Source organism: Choristoneura fumiferana, chromosome Z (assembly GCF_025370935.1).
Source record: "Choristoneura fumiferana chromosome Z, NRCan_CFum_1, whole genome shotgun sequence".
Taxonomy (NCBI): domain Eukaryota; kingdom Metazoa; phylum Arthropoda; class Insecta; order Lepidoptera; family Tortricidae; genus Choristoneura; species Choristoneura fumiferana.
Window position 1 is genome coordinate 17,665,367 of NC_133472.1, and position 19,869 is coordinate 17,685,235.

Genomic DNA, 19,869 nt, shown 5'->3' on the forward strand with positions numbered 1-19,869 from the left:
TTTCAATTCAACTGCTGTATTTAATGATTTACGCGTGCGAAGCCGCGGGTAAACGCTAGTAATCCATATATCCTTCGATCCACTTCTAAACAATAATATTCCTTCATACACCCATATCAAGACTGAAATAAAATCAGACGAAAATAGATAAGAAAAACACGACTTTTACTTGGAGTTAACACTTGACAGATGTTCGTGCCTTCAGTCAATTTTCATAATCTGTAAACTTGTTTTTACATAATCTGTAATCGTGGGTAGCGGTATACTAAAAATGGCTTTATTTGTATGACGTCAAAGTTGAAAATTGACTGAAGGCACGCCCATCTGTAAGTGTTAAATTAATCAAACTGTACTAAAATATGCACTTGACTGGTGTCATTAAAGTAAAACAATATTTTCATTATAAATGTCAATAACTTTAATTTTAATCAAACAAAAATCGACATAATATATAACATTGTACAGTAGAAGGCCGATAGCCAGAAAACGATATAGTGCATAAATAATTTAATTGTATTTGCAAACTTTTAACATTTATGCTGAAAAAAATGTCAAGACTTATTTTGTATCAGAACTTTCCATTCACTTTTTCAATTCGTTTCTATGAAAGTTTTACTCGGCATAGCAGATTTTATCTTAATGCCTTAATATTTTTTTCGTCCGTGGGTTCTGAAGTCACACATACCATATATCATAATATACATTGAATGCTTACGAAAGGTAGGTCATGTTACTGATGACCTGTCTTTGGAAATCACCAGTTTACAAGTGTGAGCAGCTCAGTCTCAATACATACGTAAGTAAGCGGCGGCATCGTAATTTCAACAATTATCACAGCCTGTTATTCTACCTAATACAAAAATATCAATAGCAATCCATCCTTCTATTAAATTCTATTATTTAGTTTATAATTATACCAGCGTGTCGAGCTACCGAATTTCTACTGTACTTACCGCATATAATCATTTCTTATAAAGAGACAATGTTGTCAAAAAGTTATTAGAATCACATTAGTTACACAACAAATAATCCATTGCGAGAAACAGCTACTATCATTATTATTGTAGCCGATTATGCATATTATTGAAAATAAAGAGGTGTTTACGCATCTAAAATATCATAAGAAAGATACATTACCTACAAACATTATAAAAATTAACCACCTTAAAAAAAGATGTCGACATCGAAGTTAGAAGTGCTAGTTGTTTACTTTATGGCTGGATGACGAAATTATAAGTAGTATAAAAATATATCACAGTAATTTTTTATCAGCCCAGCAAATATTCTTCAGAGCGTGAGATCGAAAAGAAAAACAATCCTGGTAAGAAAGAGAAACGGGGAAACGTGGATAAATTTCTTTGAAAATCTAATATTCTCTTTAAAACTCTGTATTGTTTCCATTGTGTCATTACACAAGAAGTGTACATCGCCATATAAATTATATTCTATACAATATAAGATTTATACCAATGTAAGGAGGTGAAGTGCTATATGACGAAATGGGTGGCAGGCACAAGGGCAGCGTCACAGGCAACGGATAACAGCATTAAGGCGGAGAGTGCTCGACAGTAAATACAAGCAGCGGGCGGTCGGGGCGCGGGCGCGGGCGGCATTATGTCGACAGTGCCAGCTGCAGCGCTTCCTTGTGCTCGTTGCTCAGCTGCATCAGGCACGAGTTGAACAGCTCGCCGTTACTCTGCACAAAAACAAACAAACAACCTTTCAATACATTCAACAAGAGTACCACTAAATGCGGCTTAGTAGCTAAAGAGCTTTAATTGAGGATAGTCATAATTTATTGAATTAAACCGAGTTTAGACTTGCAAGAAAAATGTAATGCAACTTGCACGATTTTTCTTGCAAGTCTAAACTCGGCTTTATTCATAATTTATTGAATCAGGCGTTACTTTGCGGAGGTCCACATCAATGAACTAATAGTAGATTGTACAACAAGAGCATAAAAAGAGCCATTATACCCAAACGTACATAGCCACCCCGAGCCGGTACGGCGAGGGTGGATAGATACGTCGAGGGGAAAATGGGTTTAATGCTTGAGTTTTACACACTGCTTTTCACTTCGTTTGCGAGGAAATGAAATAGCAACAGTGGAAACAATTGTTTACTTACTATGTACCTTTTATTGTTCACGCATTACTATTATAATTACCTATAAATTATTAGTTTAATTGATTTTTAGTTTTATATAAATTAAAAATTATTGAAATAAATATGTAGAAACATCTGTGCTACGAGCACAAATCTCTAGAGACTTAAGTGGAAGCCGACCCTAATCCGTCGGGTAGTCACTGATTTGTCACTGCTGTATTTCCCGACTCCTTGGTTTACCGTCAGTTTCGACCATAAAGAATGACCGAAGAGACAGCTAACATTTACGACGTAAAATAGCTTCAATATACGGCATCATGTCTTGTTGCGCCCATAGATGAGAGTGTGTGTATACTGTTGTGCCGTGAAATGGTGCGGAAGCAATAGTAAAAATTGTAATGCAAGAAACAATATTACGTTTTATCGGTAAGACCATTTCTTTATTTTACCAAAATATTTACAAAAAAATCATTAATTGCAACGCGGGTCAAGTTAGATTTGACGAGTCCGTCTTGTATCCAGCCCCCATCTTTTTCATTCTTACTGCAATCGTGTATGTCTATCTCTCATCATCGTAATTAAGCGGCAATTACACTAAAGTACAATTCAATAGAATCTGTCAATTTTCTACATATTTAAGACACCCTATCGTGGGCACACTTGATTATATATGTCCCTATTGTTGCAATTATCATGTAAAAGGAATCAAAAAAGAATAATAGTCACATCACAAAGCCTTAGGCAGCCCGGTGTTTATATTAGTAGGCTGGAAGTGTCTACAGGATTGTCAGATTCTATTGAATTGGAGTTTACGTCGTTCACTTAATGCGGTCGCCGAATTTGTTTCAAACTACTTCGGCGAACGACTGTCGCCTTTACCTTAGTCTGGTCCGTCCTAAGAGGAAGGAGCGACAATAGAGAGAAGGAAGCTAAATGTCAAGCGTACCCGATTATTACTATTATTACTTTTGTATATAAACAGCCCACAGGCAAAAGAAATTGACCAATAGGCTGAGGTTCATTTGGCGCCTATTCGCAAGTTTAAAATGAATTGACACAATTCTAAATAGTCATATTTCCAAAATAAACTCTGTTCTGAACAGAATCTAGTTGAGTTTTAAATGAGAATATTTCGAGTTGTGTCAGTTTTATTCTAGGTTCATCAAATTAACCTCTGCTCATTGGCCGATTTCCGTGGCTAATATACCATTCATTTTCAAAAGGCATCTGTCGATAAGCAGCTATTCAAATAAAATGTTATTTAATTTAGTCGGGTACTAGTTTGTTGTCACTTGTTGTCAAAAAGCACTACCATCGGTCAGCGTTTTCCAGGATTTCTCTTTGTTTTCTTATGTAAAACATGATATTACAGCTTTGATTTTTGGTAAAACTGTGTAATAAGTAGTGATGCCATGCTGTGCGTAATTTGTGAGTGCAAGTCTCGCATCGGAAACAAGGAAAATGGACAAAATATAAGCTTTCACAGGTCAGTGGTATTTTTCGTGGAATTTTATTGATTTTCGATCTGCGTATAAGCGTTCGTTCTGCTAATTATTTACAAATATAAGTTAGGTTACTGTTATATATATATATATGATTAAAGAGCGCTAAGTACGCGTTATATTACATGTTATTTATTCGTTTTCATTATTTCTTCTCATAGGTTAGAATAGTGCGTCAAAATTGATATTGATAAACTGTCGATATTACATTAATTATATCGTTTCAGATTTCCAGAAGTGGGTGGAGTTGGTTGGTCGCGGTCTCAAAGATCGCAACTGGATGCCATGGTCTCGCCGGACGACCAGCGCCGACTCCACCCGAGAAATCTGTATTTATGCCCAGGCCGGACCATTTCGGGCACACCACATAGTTTATGTTATTTTGTATTTTGGTCTTTTTATATTTTGTTATTGTTTTATTTTACCGATTGTTTGTTTGTCTCTAATAAACTTTTTCATTTTTATTATCATCACCCGAGAGGGGCGTCGGATCACCGTGCTCTCGCATTAGAGCATGCGGTGATGTAAAAACTCGGATCTGTCGTCGCTAGAATAAATCGCGGTATTATTCTAGCACTTTTCTGCGCACGGCCGTCTAAGTGTGAACATGTCGTAGCTCCGCTGTAATTCCGATGCAGCATGTGTCTCCGCTATCTGAAGCGCGACGACAAACTTACCCCTAGGTCAGAATTAGGTACTGCATCGACTTGCGAAAAGGCAGTAAAACTGTATATACTACGAAGCGCAAAATTCGAACTTCGTCTCTTGTCGTCCCGCTGACGCTAATACCATCCAACACGAGAGCGAGAGGGACAGTACGATAGGAACTTTGTCTTTCGAATTTCGTAATGGCCCCCCTGTTCTTCTCAGAACATTCTATTTTGTGGTCACGTCTCTTTACGCTACCATACATTTCTCCTTAAACGACGTCAATCACATACAAAACTAACGTTATTATAGGTTAAAACCTTAAGCAAATGACCTGTTTGTAGTAGTAACGTGTCCGTATTAACAAATTGACGTTCCTGATTCAAATACAAATAATTTATTTGTCAAACATAGGTTAAAATGGTTGGTAAAATAGTGTCCTGTTGTACTAAATAGCCTTAAAAGTTGCCAAACTATCTCGCATATTCACAAAATGACTCAAGCTCCATATTCATTCTGTGCACTACTACATACTACAGGTCATTCGCTTAAGTTTTTCACCTATATTTGGGCTTTTTTTGGTGCTAGTAGAATAGGTTTTCTTAATATGCGAAATACAGCAGACATGATTTCAAATGCATTTTTTACTTTTCGTCTGGTTCTGCACAACGATAATTGAGTTCGTGGATAAATTTATCAACAAAGTAAGCTGTGACTGACAGTGAAATGTACATCACTATTAGCACACGACACGTATAAAACTGAAGTTTAACGTTTGACGAAAAAATGTTACATTCTTGAAATCGGATGTCGCTTTTGCAGTATAGTTGACTTTTTTTTAACAAATGGCATTAGTTACATGATCGAGGAGTACAACTATATACGGTTGACTTCAGTCATATTTTGAGCTAATCTAGTGGAATAATATATCTTTGGGTCCGTCTACTGCGGCGGCCATATTAAGGCGGTGGCAGCTGTCGCTCGCTGAATGCGGCCGACTACCGTGTTCTTTATACTTTTGCGATCGCCGCATGCAGCATGCGGCGAAGGACTCAGTGTAATAGCCGCTTTAGTCTCGTGACGCCAATGACTAGTGTGGTGCGGTGCATTTTTTATTGTCGATAATTAAATTAACCACTAAATGATTGTTGAATGTATTGATATCGGATTTTTATCGTGGATTCTATTTATAATAATAATAATCCATTTATTACTATAAGTAGTAGTACTTCATGATATCCATCCATACTAATCCGTACTAATATTTAAATGCAAAAGTGTGTGTTTGTATGTTTGTCCGTCTTTCACGTCGAAACGGAGCGACGGATCGACGTGATTTTTGGCATAGAGATAGTTTATGGGTCAGAGAGTGACTTAGGCTACTTTTTATCCCGGAAAATGCACAGTTCCCGAGGGAACAGCGCGCGATGACCGAATTCCACGCGGGTGAAGCTGCGGGTAAAAGCTAGTTAATTATAATTCTTCTTTTTGCGTATCTGTATTGGATAGGTATGACGTAATTTAAGTTAAACCATGATATAATTTTTTCCTATAGATTTACAAAAGATGATAATGTAAAAACAAATAGATAAACGTTGCAAAAAGCGAAAATGGGTTTCCTTAAAAATATAGCGTCATGTGTTCGAAACATTTTACTGAGGTTTGTTTTTTGAAGACAGTGAGCGGAAGTGGCGGCTAATGAAGAGTGCAGTACCTACGCTGTTCTTCTCGAGAAAGGAAGAAATAAATTGACACGAGGATGATGAAGGTTGACTGGTAGAGATCCCTTAAAGGGATAAGTTCACCTTTGTACATATTTCTCAATGTCTGTAAATTGTGTTACTTACTTATTTTGTACAATAAAGAGTTGACATACATACATTTAAATTATTTAAGCATTTAAAAAACAAAAATTGGAGGAATAACGTGCAGAGACGAATATACACAAAATTAACTCATTTTAAAAATCAATAACAAAATAAGCATCATACTAGGTACTAAAGTTCACCAAACCATTAAAAGTACTTTTTAACTTGTTTAGTTTAAGCTTAAAAAGATTTATAGTTGGCATTTATATTTTACCTGACTAGCTTTTGCCCGCGACTTCGTCCACGTGGAGTAATAACTTTGGGAAGTATTTAATTTATTTAGGATACCTATTCTGCCAATAATAGCACATAGAAACTTCCACAGTTTACTGAAAATAACCTATTTTAACACATTGCTATAAATATAAACTATTTTTTTTTGTTCTCCCATCCATCCATACATACATGTTCTTTGGTAAAACATAAATATTTTGTGGGTAGCCACATTTTAGCCATACAACGTGTATTCTACCCTACCAACACAAAAGGACTAATTATTATTCTTCATAGTGAACTCTTGACACCTTACGTCCTTTATTGTAAGTTAGAAGGGTAGGATTATAATTAAAACAGCATTTTACTAAGCATAGCTACACATATTTCCGATAAACATACTTATAGTAAATTTGTTTGGAATTCCTTAAGAACTTTCATCCCCATATTTATAGGTCGAAATTTTAAAAGCGCCGGAAAAAATGTTTTTTGGGTTCTGTAGCTCAAAACGAAAAATGGAACCCTTATAGGATCATTTTGCTGTCCGTGCGTCCGTCTGTCTGTCAAGATCCTCTATTTTGTAAACACGCGGAGTATCGTTATCGAATTGAGATTAAAACCCTAAACTCAGGTGAATAGTCCCGAAAGCTGTGAAAAAATAAAAAGTCAAGGCAATCAAAAGCTACAGTCATTAAAAAGGTGTGTCCATACAAATCACCTTAACAGAAAAAGTTATAGGGCACTTCCGGCTTTCCTAGAAACTTGTTTTTTTTTTTTGCATAAAGGTAGCTCTTATATAGCACAATAAATAAGAGAAATCTGGAAATCATAATTTTTCATGTCTGACTGTCTATGTCAATAAGCCATCTATAATAACCCCTCATTGCGTACATTTTGCTATGAGCTTTAAAGGCACTGCTAACACTGCATCATCTCCTCTGCTAACATCCCCACGCCGGTAAAAAATTCTAAAACGCTTGAACATATATCTATTTATTTCTTATAATGTCCAAATGTCAAGTTTCACAAAGAACCATCGATTTATCTTCAACAATGATGATCTTCCATATAAAGTTTCATCCCTTATTTCACCCCCTTACAGGAAGAATTTTAAAAAACGCGCGAACAAATATCGATTTATTTCTTACTAGCTTTTGCCCGCGACTTCGTCCGCGTGGAATAGTAACTTTGGGAAGTATTTAATTTATTTAGGATACCTATTCTGCCAATAATAGCACATAGAAACTTCTACGATTTACTGAAAATAAGTAATCTATTTTAATACATTGCTATAAATATAAACTATATTTTTTTTGTTTTTCCATCCATCCATCCATGCTATGGTAAAACATAAATATTTTGCGGGAAGCGACATTTTAGCAATACGACGTGATTCTACCCTGCCAGCACAAAAGGAGTACTTAATTCTTCATATTGAACTCTTGACACCTTTATTGTAAGTTAGGAGGGTAGTATTATAATTAAGACGGCATTTTTACTAAGCATAGCTACACATATTTCTGATAAATATACTTATAAGTTATAGTAAATTTCTTTGGAATTCCTTAAGAACTTTCATCCCCATATTTTCTAGTAAATAGGTCGAAATTTGAAAGCACCGGAACAAATGTTTTTTAGGGTTCTGTACCTCAATAGGAAAAATGGAACCATTATAGGATCACTTTGCTGTCCGTCCGTCCGTCTGTCTATCAAGACCCATTATCTCGTAAACGGGTGGAGTATCGGTATCGAGTTGAAATTGAATCCCCAAACTCAGGTCAATAGTCCCGAAAGCTGTGAAAAAATCAAACTTCTAAGTCAAGGCAATCAAAACCTATACCTAGTCATTAAAAAGGTGTTTCCATACAAATCGCCTTAACATTTATATTATTAATAGGGTACTTCTGGCTATCCTGGAAACTTGGAATTTTGCATAAAGATCGCTCTTATAGCACAATAAATAAGAAAAATCTGAAAATTATAATTTTTCATGTCTGACTGTCTGTCAATAAGCCATCTAAAATTACCCCCCATAGCGTACATTTTGCTTGAGCATAGAAGGCTCTGCTAACACTGCATCATCCCCTCTGCTAACATCACTTTGCAGTGAAAATTTTCAAAAACGCTTGAACAAATATCTATTTATTTCTTATAAGTGCCCAAATGCTAAGTTTCATACATAAAGAACCATCGATTTATCTTCGACATTGACGATCTTCCATATAAACTTTCATCCCCTATTTCACTCCTAATAGGAAGGATTTAAAAAAACGCGTGCACAAATATCTATTTATCTCTTATCACGTTCCCAAATGCCAAGTTTCATAAAGAACCATCGATTTATCTTCGACAATGACGACCTTCCATATAAACTTTCATCCCCTATTTCACCCCCTCACAGGAAGAATTTTAAATAACGCGCGAATAAATATCCATTTACTTGTTATCACGTGCCGAAATGGCAACTTTAATAAGATTCATCGATTTTTCCCAAGGTCTATTCTATCTCTGTACTAAATTTCATCAAAATCGGTTCAGCGGTTTAAGCGTGAAAGCGTGACAGACAGAGTTAATTTCGCATTTATAATATGAGTATGGATTAAGGGCCTAAATGCCAAGTTTCATGGTTTTATCTTCGACGGCAACGAACTTCCACCATATTAACTTTCATACCCTATTTCAACCCCTTAAAACCTTTTTTTCGCGATAAAAGATAGCCTGTGTTCTTTCCCAAGGTCTATTCTATCTCTGTGTCCAAGCATGTTATTCCTTCAATAGGGGATAATTGGAGGGCCTTGAAGTTGGCAACATTTGCCTCCCGCGCTTCACAAGGTGACTGTGGCGCCGTGAGTGAAAAGGGAACTTCTCTTCTTGCGGCGGATCGGTCGGACGGCGTGTGTTCCAACAGTCACTCTTCGTTAAAAACATTTATAACTATTTAAGTTAAGATTGTGATGTGTGGTGTAGTGATACTACATAACTACAAAACAAGACCAAGCATCGTCAAGAACTCGGCCCGGGCCACGGCGGCGGCTCCACTCGGCGGCGGCATCATCAAGACCACGAGGAACACGCGGGTTCCATCAATCAAGGTAAATTGTCCCTTATCGTGTTATAGCATGCTTGGACTCCTTCCCCTGAAACTGTATGTCATAATTCGAGCTATCGAAGACGAGTATGTCGGTTACCACTCTGTACCAAATTTCATCAAAATCGGTTCAGCGGTTTAGCCGTGAAAGCGTAACAGACAGACAGACAGAGTTACTCTCGCATTTATAATATTAGTATGGATAGTAAGGATTGTACATACTGCTTAAAATGTTTTTGCAAAACCTTTTATCGATATCGATAGAAAGCATAATAAAAATACAATGCACGCCCTAGCGATCGGGTTCGAGATACTTCGGAGCACTTCGAACCGATCGCAACTCCCCCCGCACTGCAGCTAGTTGACAGAATCGATTTCTTTCAAATTCGCATGTATTCGGTCTCCAGGGCACTGGCGTAGCTAGGCGTGGGCGGAGTGGGCTCTCGCCCACTGCTTCGCACTTAAAAGGGCCTCACGAGACCTCTTTAAGTGCGATGCGACCATAGAAAAGGGGCCTCGCTGATAAGACTTCGCCCACGTCTACCTAAGTCAACGCTATACGCCACAGGGGGGGTTGCTTCACTCTGCACAAGTTGCTTCTTTGTTTGTGGCTGTTTACACCTGATTGCCTTGGTCTTGAAGAAGATTTTACTTTATGCACTAGAGCATAAAAAGTCATTTTATGTTGCCTAGATCCAGCATAAACACGAACTTTACGAGCATGAGAAGTGAAAAAGAATTTCTTTGCTCACCCGCGACCTTATAATAGCTACGTTTATGATAGTCGTTGGCGAATAGCCATAATTTGACAAGTATCATGACATGAAACGTCTCGCAATAGCGACGCTGTCGCTTTATTATGGCAAAATGTATGACGGGCGTTGGTTGAGATTCGTGGTACCAAGCATTCAGTTTCGCGCCGGCCCATTGCCCTAGCGGACGCGGCGGCCATTATCGCCATTTCGTTTTGAAATGGACTTGAGTGAGATGGTTAGGTATTCACGTGTTGTTTTCTGTTTTACACAGTTAACAATAAATAATTAGCGGGCCCATTTGTAATAATAATTTAGGAACGCGTTAGACGCCTTGAGAAACGAGTCTTAAATAAGGGCGTCCATTACACGCGGCAAACCCTCGAATATTAGCGGTTTGGGTGCGAGGCATTGCAGGCACAAGTCCGTCAGTGTGTCGAGCAGTAGCGTACCTGTATTTGTCTGAGGAGTGCGACCATTTGCGCGTAGACGGGGTTGTCGGTGGGCACGGCGTCGTGCAGGAAGGCCTCTGCCAGCAGCGCCAGCACGCGCTGCGGCGCGTCGGGCGCCGTGAGTGCCGCGTGCCCGCCCGCCGCCAGCTCGCACAGCAGCGCGTACACATGCGGCGCTTCCTCTGTGTCCTCCACCACCGGCAGCCATGTTAACCTGGACATCAACACGCCACGCTCAAAATAGTACATTGTGTCTTAAAGGCGGTAAATAAGGAATTACGAACGAGTATACTAGAAGCGTCGAAGACTGATGGCATTAATGAGTCGATATTCGTAATTCTAGTACCGCCCGTGCGACATACAATGGTTTTCATCACATTTGCGAGTAAAATTGTATCAAAGTCAAAATCAAAAAAGTCAAAATATCTTTTTTCAATTTAGGCTATAACAAGCACTTATGAATGTAAAAAAAAATCTACCACCGGTTCGGAAAAACCTCTGTTGAGAAGAATCCGGCAAGAAACTCAACGAGGTATATTTTTTTAAAACAGATTTACAATATTATTAAATGATATCTATCACAAGTTTTCAATCATAATTTAACACAACTTTATTTTTAACACAGTACGTTCGCTATTTGAAGGGATCGCTAATGCGGATCGGAATAATTTCCAAATATCCCTGTCCATGATATAATCATTAACTATATAATACGCCTTAGATATTAATGTATTCTTGACAATAGATCTTTTTATATATATTTTGTATCTGTTTCATTTATAATAATTTTTGGAAATTTATTATAAAAACGTATGCAATTTCCCAGAAACGACTTTTTGGTTTTAGCCACTCTGTAAGATGGAATTTCAAGCTTCCTGTGTTTCTAGTAGCCTTTGGCTTATCGACGTTATTGGGAAAATCACAAATCACATATATAGTGTATATTTGTGAAAAACTATTTTTTTTTTTCAAATATTGCCGATACCGCTGACTGCGCTCTTGGCAGCGCCAGCTCCGCGCCGCCCTGCCCCCCGCAGCATGTGCCTGACCAGCAAGCCAGCACGAGCAGCACGCCATGCAGTAACAAACTCATTTTCTCAAAAATGTCCGTAAAAGTTGACATTATTCTTTACATATCAGAAGGTGAAGTGCATAGTTTATGGTCAGCGAAAAATTAAAAAGTTAAAAAGATTGCAGGCGCGCTAGCTCGACAATAATGAATTAGCGCGCCTGCAATCAGTCACATTTTTTTTTAAAGTTAAAAAGGCCATGGAAATGTTGGCACAAGTCGTATACAGCCAAGTCTAATGGCCGGTATCAGATATTTTGTTGGAACTCCGGACTTTTTCTATTGGGTCTGAAATAGCTTGTGGTGTTTTCGGTGGAAAAATACACCTGCAGTTTATTTTTAATGAAAAAGGCGGGAAAGCAAAAGAAAAATATTGGAATAAAATTAAATTTTATAATATATTTTGAGAAAAAGTTTGTTCTATTTCAGAATTATTCACCATTTTTGAGAAAAGCTTTATATTAGTCTCGGCTGGAATAGCAATTGCTGGCTTCGTATTAGTTAAACGGACTCGCAAGCTCGTCCGTTTAATACTCATACTCAGCCAGCAATTGCCTACTTCCAGGCCACGACAATAATCTACTATTACCGACCTTGGGCTTCATGACACGAAAATTAGTACGGGCAATGACTCATTTACCGACCACGGGTTTCATGACAAGCACATTAATGTCGATGGTTTTATTTGGGGGGTTGCAACCAAGGTAGCCTGCATGTTACGACACTGTTTACGAGTAAGTGTGATGAAAACAACATATAACTCGACGGTTTATTTATAAATCTACACATATTTATAATTTTCAAAAATACAGTTTAAAAATGCTTAGTGTTATAACTCACCAATGCCTAATAATTTCGTCCCTGTTGATCTTTGCGTGGTTGTATTTGATTATTTTGGTGACAGCAGAAATAGCGTTTTCAGTAGCGTTAATTTTTTCAATTGAGCGTGAGTCCGGTTCTGCGACGATAGCGGCAAGGAGCGGCACGGCGCGCGCGCACGCGTCGGCGAACTGCAGCCCGCCGAACTGCGCAAGCACGCCGCAGCCGTACGCCGCCGCCTGCCGCACCTCAGGCTCCGCGGAGCACAGCCCGCCCAGCATTGGCTCCAAGAATATGTCTTGGTATTTAACGCACGCGGGGCCTGTATACGGAAACGATAATAATCAAACTAAGGTCTACGAACATTTAAAGATTGATTCGCAACACCATGCCGAGCTGGATCGTGCCATCAGGAGACCCACTTACTAGTTTGACATCCAGTTGAATTAAAAAAAAACATCAATAACAAACATTCTTTATTCACTTATTCATAGTTGATTATGTAAGTATAGACCTCTCCCGGTCTGGCGCTATCACTACACATAGTACGATGTGTTCGAAGGCTGCCCAGAGGCCAGTTGCTGACCAATCAGTAAGGCTGAGCAATGGTCAACTCATTGCACCCAAACCAAACAAAAAGCAATAACTGAATGTTATATGCCAGGTGTAATATGAATGTCCAACTCGATCAGCTTACGGTCATGACATGACCTAAAACCCGGCATGGTGTAATATGTAGCATGCAAGCATGAACGAGTGATAAGATAAAGACTATACTGGCCTCCGAACTCGATGACGTCGTCGAATATGCAGATGGCCCACTGTCGGTCGGAGTAGGGGCGCTGAGGCGCCATGAGCTGCACGAGGTGCGGCAGCAGCGTGTCGAGGTGCGGGAAGAAGGCCTCGCGGTAGGCGGCCATGAGCGCGTGCAGCACGTCCGCCACGCGCGACAGCCCGTACACGTCGCCGTTGTCCTCGTCTGCCAGCTGCTCTTCCACCACCTGCCGCACACACCGTATACGTTTTTAACACACTTCAAATATGGAGGTCAAATCGACAATTCTCCAACTGTAATTTAAACGATAAAGAAATAACCAAGGAAATATTTAAAAAAATTAAATCAACTTCATGACTGTAACTAAAAAGGGAGAAATAAAAGTTATCTTTTAATAAAATGTTTAATAGAATCAGAGAGTGCAACGTACCTCGTCGTAATCCTCATCGGCGCGCTTTTGCCGGCGCGCGGTGGCGCGTTCGAAGTGCTCGGTGAGTAGCTTGTTCAGGATACGCAGCACCTCAGCCATCGACTCGTCTCCGAGGCAGCCGGTGCCCAACAGCTCGATGCACTGTTACGAACATACAGAGTATATTCACCGATAATCAGAGCTTGTCCAGATGGCGCGATTTACGCACGGCAATCCGTCCACATGCCACATTATTTTATTTGAAAAAAATAAAAAAGTCTTTCAGCCAAGTTTCTTGCGGCGCATTTTTCTTGGCAATGATGGTCTTTTCGAAAGAGCTGGCAGTTTAAAAAAATTACGTTTAAAAGTGCCCATTGCAGCCTATTTACTGAATAAATGATAGTGTTCGGCTCACTCCGCGATTTTGTTATCCGCTACAAGTAGATATCTGGGGCCCCCTAGAGTGTGCTATTCAGTGGTTGCCGCGCCCTGCCTCGGATCGCCCGACTGACGTGCTCGCACTTATTTTATTTACCCCGCAAGCGAAACGAATATGTTTTTTTTTATTATATTATAGTACTTTTCGGATAGCTTGGGTACGGTGACATTTGCTTTTTTCCATTCCACGCCATGAATGTTACAGAGGCCAATATTTTATAAAAAATATAAAAAAAAATATATCTCCATGTAGCTTAAAATAATTCATAATCACTTAAAATATATTTTGTTATAAAACTAATAAGATAAATTTTAATCTCGTCAACTTTCATCGCGGTAAAACGGAACTCAATTCAGAGCTTGACTTTGCTTATCGACCGAATCGATTCCACAATCTTGTCTGTCAAATCGTTTGACTCACTTAGTACGAGAACGAACGGCCTTGTTTGAGTGTTTCGTATTGTTTGATGAACCTTAATAACGAAATAGAATAACAAAATAACAGTTCATATTTTGTTATTCAATTTCGTTAAGGTTTTTTTTTTTTTTACCGTTATTAGTTTTGATATAGTAATTACCAAAGAAGACCGCATGGTTTGTGAGATCACGATAGACAAGCAAAAACACTTGCTACGTGGGCGAAGCCAGATTTTTTTTTACACACATTGCGCATCGCGGTCAGACGTGTCGAATATTCTTTAAAATTCATAAATAATCAATTTGCTGAATCGTGACCTTGTTTGCCGATACGTAATCTGTGTTATAATGTGCTTAGTGTGTTCTTTGAAATGTTTTAACCGACTTCAAAAAAAGGAGGAAGTTTTCAATTCGGTTGTTTTTTTCTTATGTTTTTTACCTCGTAATTCCGTCATTTATGAACCGATTTGAATTTTTTTTGTCGTTCGTCTAGGAATGCTTTCAATTAGGTAGGTCCCATAAGCACCAAATCAGGATCTAATGATTGAATCCTAGGGAAATCGAGGGAACTCGTCAAATATTGTAGGAACGCCTATGGTGATTTCGATATATTTAGGAGTCACTCGTGCATTTTCTTTTGAAAATCATCGTTTGGTGAAGTGGAACTGATGATGAAGACCAAATTTGACCAATGTAGCGACTACTCAATAACAAGTACTTCATGGGTTGAATTTCAATTACTTTAACGCAGTTGCTAAGCACTTTAAGCTCATCGTATAGTAATTCATATGGTGAAATGGAACGGGTGATGAAGCACCTGGCCTTATTAGAGTTTAACTGTGGAGCTATTCTTCCCATTGCCCGGTAATTGGATTTAAACGGCTGCCAAAGATACATTATTGGATTTTGAAGCGTGCCGTGGATGAAGATCATAAAATAATGTTTTCAATGATTGATATAATGTTTCGTAGTAGATTTGGAGTTAAACCTTGACTATGATTTATTTCTTGACTTGATATATTTCTTTTCAATCCGTTCAAAATAGGTATCAAATGAAAGGGTTTGAAAAATAGAATATTCACACGAAAAGAATTCAAATCCAATGTGGCTGCCATCACAAAGCAACATTAAGCAATATGTAATCGTCTGTACCTAAGTTCATACGCAATAAATTTCATTTATGTAATTTCATAGTTATTTGTGCAACTATACTCAAACGACATCTGATGATGACATTTCTAACCTTCACTAGTGTATTCCGGGCGTAACACCCTAGGCGTAGTAAGTAAGTAGACACAATTCTTACGTCTAAACGTCACTTTAGCAGGGCAGTGAAGCTTCTGTAATTGTACTATTACTTATTCTGTGGTCACGGGAAACTTGTTGTCGTTCGTAGGGACACCGTAGTAGCGTCCAGTACCCGCGGAATAGTTGCCGCGAGTGGAAGTATTGGAAAAAGACGTCGCGACGTCGTAAAACGCAACATTTGGACGAAACAGAAACGCGAACGTTTACTCGCGCGTAAATTGCATCATCTCATCTGAACTTTTGAAAAAGGAAGTTTACACTAAAATACACATTAAGGACATTACAGTTTTTTTTTTGTAATAATAGAATTCAATACAAACCTTTGCGAGGCTGTTAAGAAGTTCAACTTGCACTTCTTGTTCTGGTTCGGAATCAATGGATTTTAACAATTCGGGTAAGATATAAGCCCACATGCCCTCAATGTACTGGTGGCCGCGGATGCGCGCGCACTCCAGCAGGTAGGGCAGTGACTCAGCTGCCGCCGTGCGGACGCCGTCGTGGAAGTAGAACTTCAACATCGGAACCATTAATTTGACAACGTCTTCAGCGTATTCTGCGAATGCTTCTTTTAGTTCGCGAGCGTAGCATACGAGCATTTCACATGCGGACGCTTTATCTTCGAGACCTGTGTAGAAATACTTCATAAAAACAATTTTCAAAAAAATAATTTTACTTATCTTTGTTAGCATAATAGTAAATGTATAGAGGGCTACTATCAAACTCCATTTTATGAAAAGATGGTGTTAGCGAAATCCTCATAATTTATGTTGCACATTCTGGCAGTGAAACACTCCATGAAATAAAGTGTACACGTAAATGATGTGCAGATTCGAGACTGGGCAGCGTCATGTTCAAAGCAGCGCAAATCTAAGAGATTCTCAATATTTAAAGAGCAGATGGCAAGCGAGCTCTTACTACCTCGCAATAAGCGAACATTTAAAATTAATTGAGCGAGAGTAGCGTACCGGCAGTCTTGATGCCGAAATTCTGCTGGTCGCCTAGCGGGATGAAGTGCCAGTCGAGGCTGCCCTCGATGGTCTCGAGGTCGTCGTTGTCCAGCAGCGCCACCTCTGGCTTCATGGCCGCCGTGCGCATCACTGGCTCCATCACCATCGGCAAATACTGCGCAAAGTTTTTGCCTGCAACAAACAAATTACTTCTAATACACCTTCATCCCATTACTTGCATAAATTATCATCATTCACATTGTACTAATGTTAACTTATAATTAAGGTTTTTTTTTTGTATCACTTACCCATTATCCTACAAATGCGGGACCAAGCAGAGATGAGGAACGAAGTCTGCGGGTCATCGCCAGGCAGTTGTTCGCCTTCGGTGTGCGTCTTTAGGAGGAGATCCATTACTTCAGATGCATCTGATAAGAACTTTTCCTCGCCAACTGCAAGACCTGTATTAAAATACAAAAAAAAAAGTAATTGAGGACATAACTAGGATTTTTTTTGTTTATAATTCAGGGAGCTGAAATTTTCAATGACGCTTGGTATGTTTGACTTTACAATACTTTTCTAAGACTTTTAAGAGCCTTTGTAATAAATAGCACTACAGAATCCTAAAATGACATGTATGTGAACTGAGATCCCAAATTTTCTACTGAGAAAACACAGGAGCAAATGCCACATTTAGTCTACCAATGATATGGAAGTGATAAAACCAAAGGTTATGGTGTATCACTAACGAACACTGGCATGATTTATTTGTAATTTTTTATTGATAAGATGGGAAGACTTGTACGAGAATAAGAATTTGCTACGGGTGTAGAATTAACATTTATTTACTCATGAATACACAGAACAAAAGCCTATTAGGACCACTTGCGCACACCTGGTTAGGATTTGACAGATTTTGACACAACTAACTTACTTACTTGTTAGCAATGAACTGGAAACCAGACTGCGCAAGCAGCCCTTAAAAAGCCATTTATAATTTTAAGGAGTATAATTTGGAGGCAATGTTATATCAACCTGTATTTATTATATTACTAGCTTATGCCCGCGACTACGTCTGCGCGGATCTAGGTTATCGCGCGGCGGCGCCCTCTACCGGAATAAAAGATATCCTATGTTGATCCTTGGGGTTCAAACTACCTATATACCAAATTTCATCAAAATCGGTTCAGTGGTTTCGACGTGAAAGGGTAACAGACAGACAGACAGACAGACAGAGTTACTTTCGCATTTATAATATTAGTAGGGATAATTTGAAACTATCTTACCAATAAGACTGACGCATTCGATTGTTTTTCCTCGAAGCATTTTAAGCTCCGCGGTGGTGGCGTTGGCGATAATATATTTAAGGCACGGCATGAAGCGGTCATAGTACGGCAAGAAATCTTTTTCCACAGTATCGGCGACCGACGCGATCGTAGTCACTATCTGTTCTAACACGAGCTTAGTACCGCGCTCAATAAGCTAAAACAAACAATTACGGTTAGCCAATCTATTACTTTCAGGAGGTCCATCATAACTATATAATATGTTACGGCAGTTTAATTAACTAATAAGTATTCACATGTATATGAACTGAGATCCCGAATTTTCTATAGAAAGAACACGGGAGCAAATGCCACAATGCTTAATCTACCAGTGTTATGGAAGTGATACAACAAAGAATTACAGTGTATCACTAACGAACAATGGAATAAATCAATCAAGAAATAAAATAATTACCTTACCTCTTTGAACTTAGCAGTTAGAATAGCTTCTAGTTTGTTCATTAAAGGATCCAGGTAGAGAGTCAAAATAGGTTTGGGACAGTCTTCGCTGAAGTTGACCAAAGCAGCTGCCGCGTGAGCCTGTCCATAAATAAATTGTAATTTTTTAAGTTACACAATATTTAAGTATCTATATCTATACTCCATTTATACATTTGAAACTTAACGGTAAAATTTGCACGTTTTTAAATGAAACTATTTAAAATTGTGTTAACTTCTATAGTAAAAACATTATAAATACCGCTAATAAGTGTACAAGTTGACATTTTTAATCCATTTGTGTTCGAAATACCGAGAAACGCGTGTTACAATTTGACCGTTACTTCAAACCTAAATTAAACAGAGTATAATAGGTATTAAGTAAATTATTACAAATTGTATACCTGCACGCGGGGATTAGCATTGTCATCGAGTACCAGGAACAAACTAGGTACAACTTTGTCGTGGAACTTCTTTTCGAATATTGGTGCGAAATCAGTCGACATTTGACCCACAGCATTGCAGGCCGCATAACGAACACGGGGATGCTGCAGAAAAAACCGCAAGTGAGTACATGGTCAACAATAATTAGGTAAGAACAGATTAGTTATTGGTAACGTAGTTTACCGGATCGGTAAGGTAGTTGAGTACAGCTGAAACTACTTGGTCCAGCATCTGTTCCATTTGTCGGTGGCAGCCCTCGCCGGCGGAGGAGACCGCCATCAGCGCCGCGTGCCGCCGCCGCCAGTCCTCCGACTGCAGCAGCACCGGCACTGCGCTCACGATCAGCCCCAGCATGGTCTTACCTCCGAGACCACAACAAATACGGTCCAGAGCGGACTCCGCCACTACGTTATTGCTACAACAAAGATCAAGGTGTTAAGTACATTGTGGATGTTTGCTTTGCTGGCACTGCTTATTCATATTGATGTCACAAATGTTAGCGAGGGACTGACATCCAAGTGACTAAATGCCATTAGGATGCTAATTATCTCGTTTCATGATCTTGTAAGTTTTTCAAAACTGCACACGCATAATATGCAGCCAAAAGAAACATCTTACTATGTTTTTTTATAAAGCAATGAATGATACACCGAATCGTGTTTACATTAGAAACAGACAGTGTTACATATTTTCATTACTTTTGTTTCAAACAAATTGTTCAGTTCATTAAATTATATTTGCGGAATAAAAAATAAATGGGCTATAGAAAAATATTTGCGGGTAAACCACTAGCGAATATACTATTGCGTTTAAATGAACGAACTAATCGCGAAGATAGCGCTTATAGCTGG

At 38.7% G+C, this 19,869-nt stretch overlaps 1 protein-coding gene across 1 annotated transcript in view; it reads right to left on the minus strand.

The window, feature by feature from the left end:
* The window catches only part of Karybeta3 (karyopherin beta 3), a 28,159-nt gene continuing 8,290 nt past the window's right edge, over window positions 1–19,869 (minus strand). Inside the window, exons 7-18 of the mRNA XM_074090669.1 lie at window positions 19,202–19,433; window positions 18,979–19,122; window positions 18,557–18,676; window positions 18,098–18,293; window positions 17,120–17,272; window positions 16,830–17,003; window positions 16,185–16,489; window positions 13,723–13,863; window positions 13,299–13,518; window positions 12,539–12,839; window positions 10,630–10,843; window positions 1–1,696 (exon numbers count right to left, since the gene is read on the minus strand). Of these exons, the coding sequence (XP_073946770.1) occupies window positions 1,613–1,696; window positions 10,630–10,843; window positions 12,539–12,839; window positions 13,299–13,518; window positions 13,723–13,863; window positions 16,185–16,489; window positions 16,830–17,003; window positions 17,120–17,272; window positions 18,098–18,293; window positions 18,557–18,676; window positions 18,979–19,122; window positions 19,202–19,433 (2,284 nt within the window). The 3' untranslated portion in view covers window positions 1–1,612. The remainder of the gene's footprint in view (window positions 1,697–10,629; window positions 10,844–12,538; window positions 12,840–13,298; window positions 13,519–13,722; window positions 13,864–16,184; window positions 16,490–16,829; window positions 17,004–17,119; window positions 17,273–18,097; window positions 18,294–18,556; window positions 18,677–18,978; window positions 19,123–19,201; window positions 19,434–19,869) is intronic.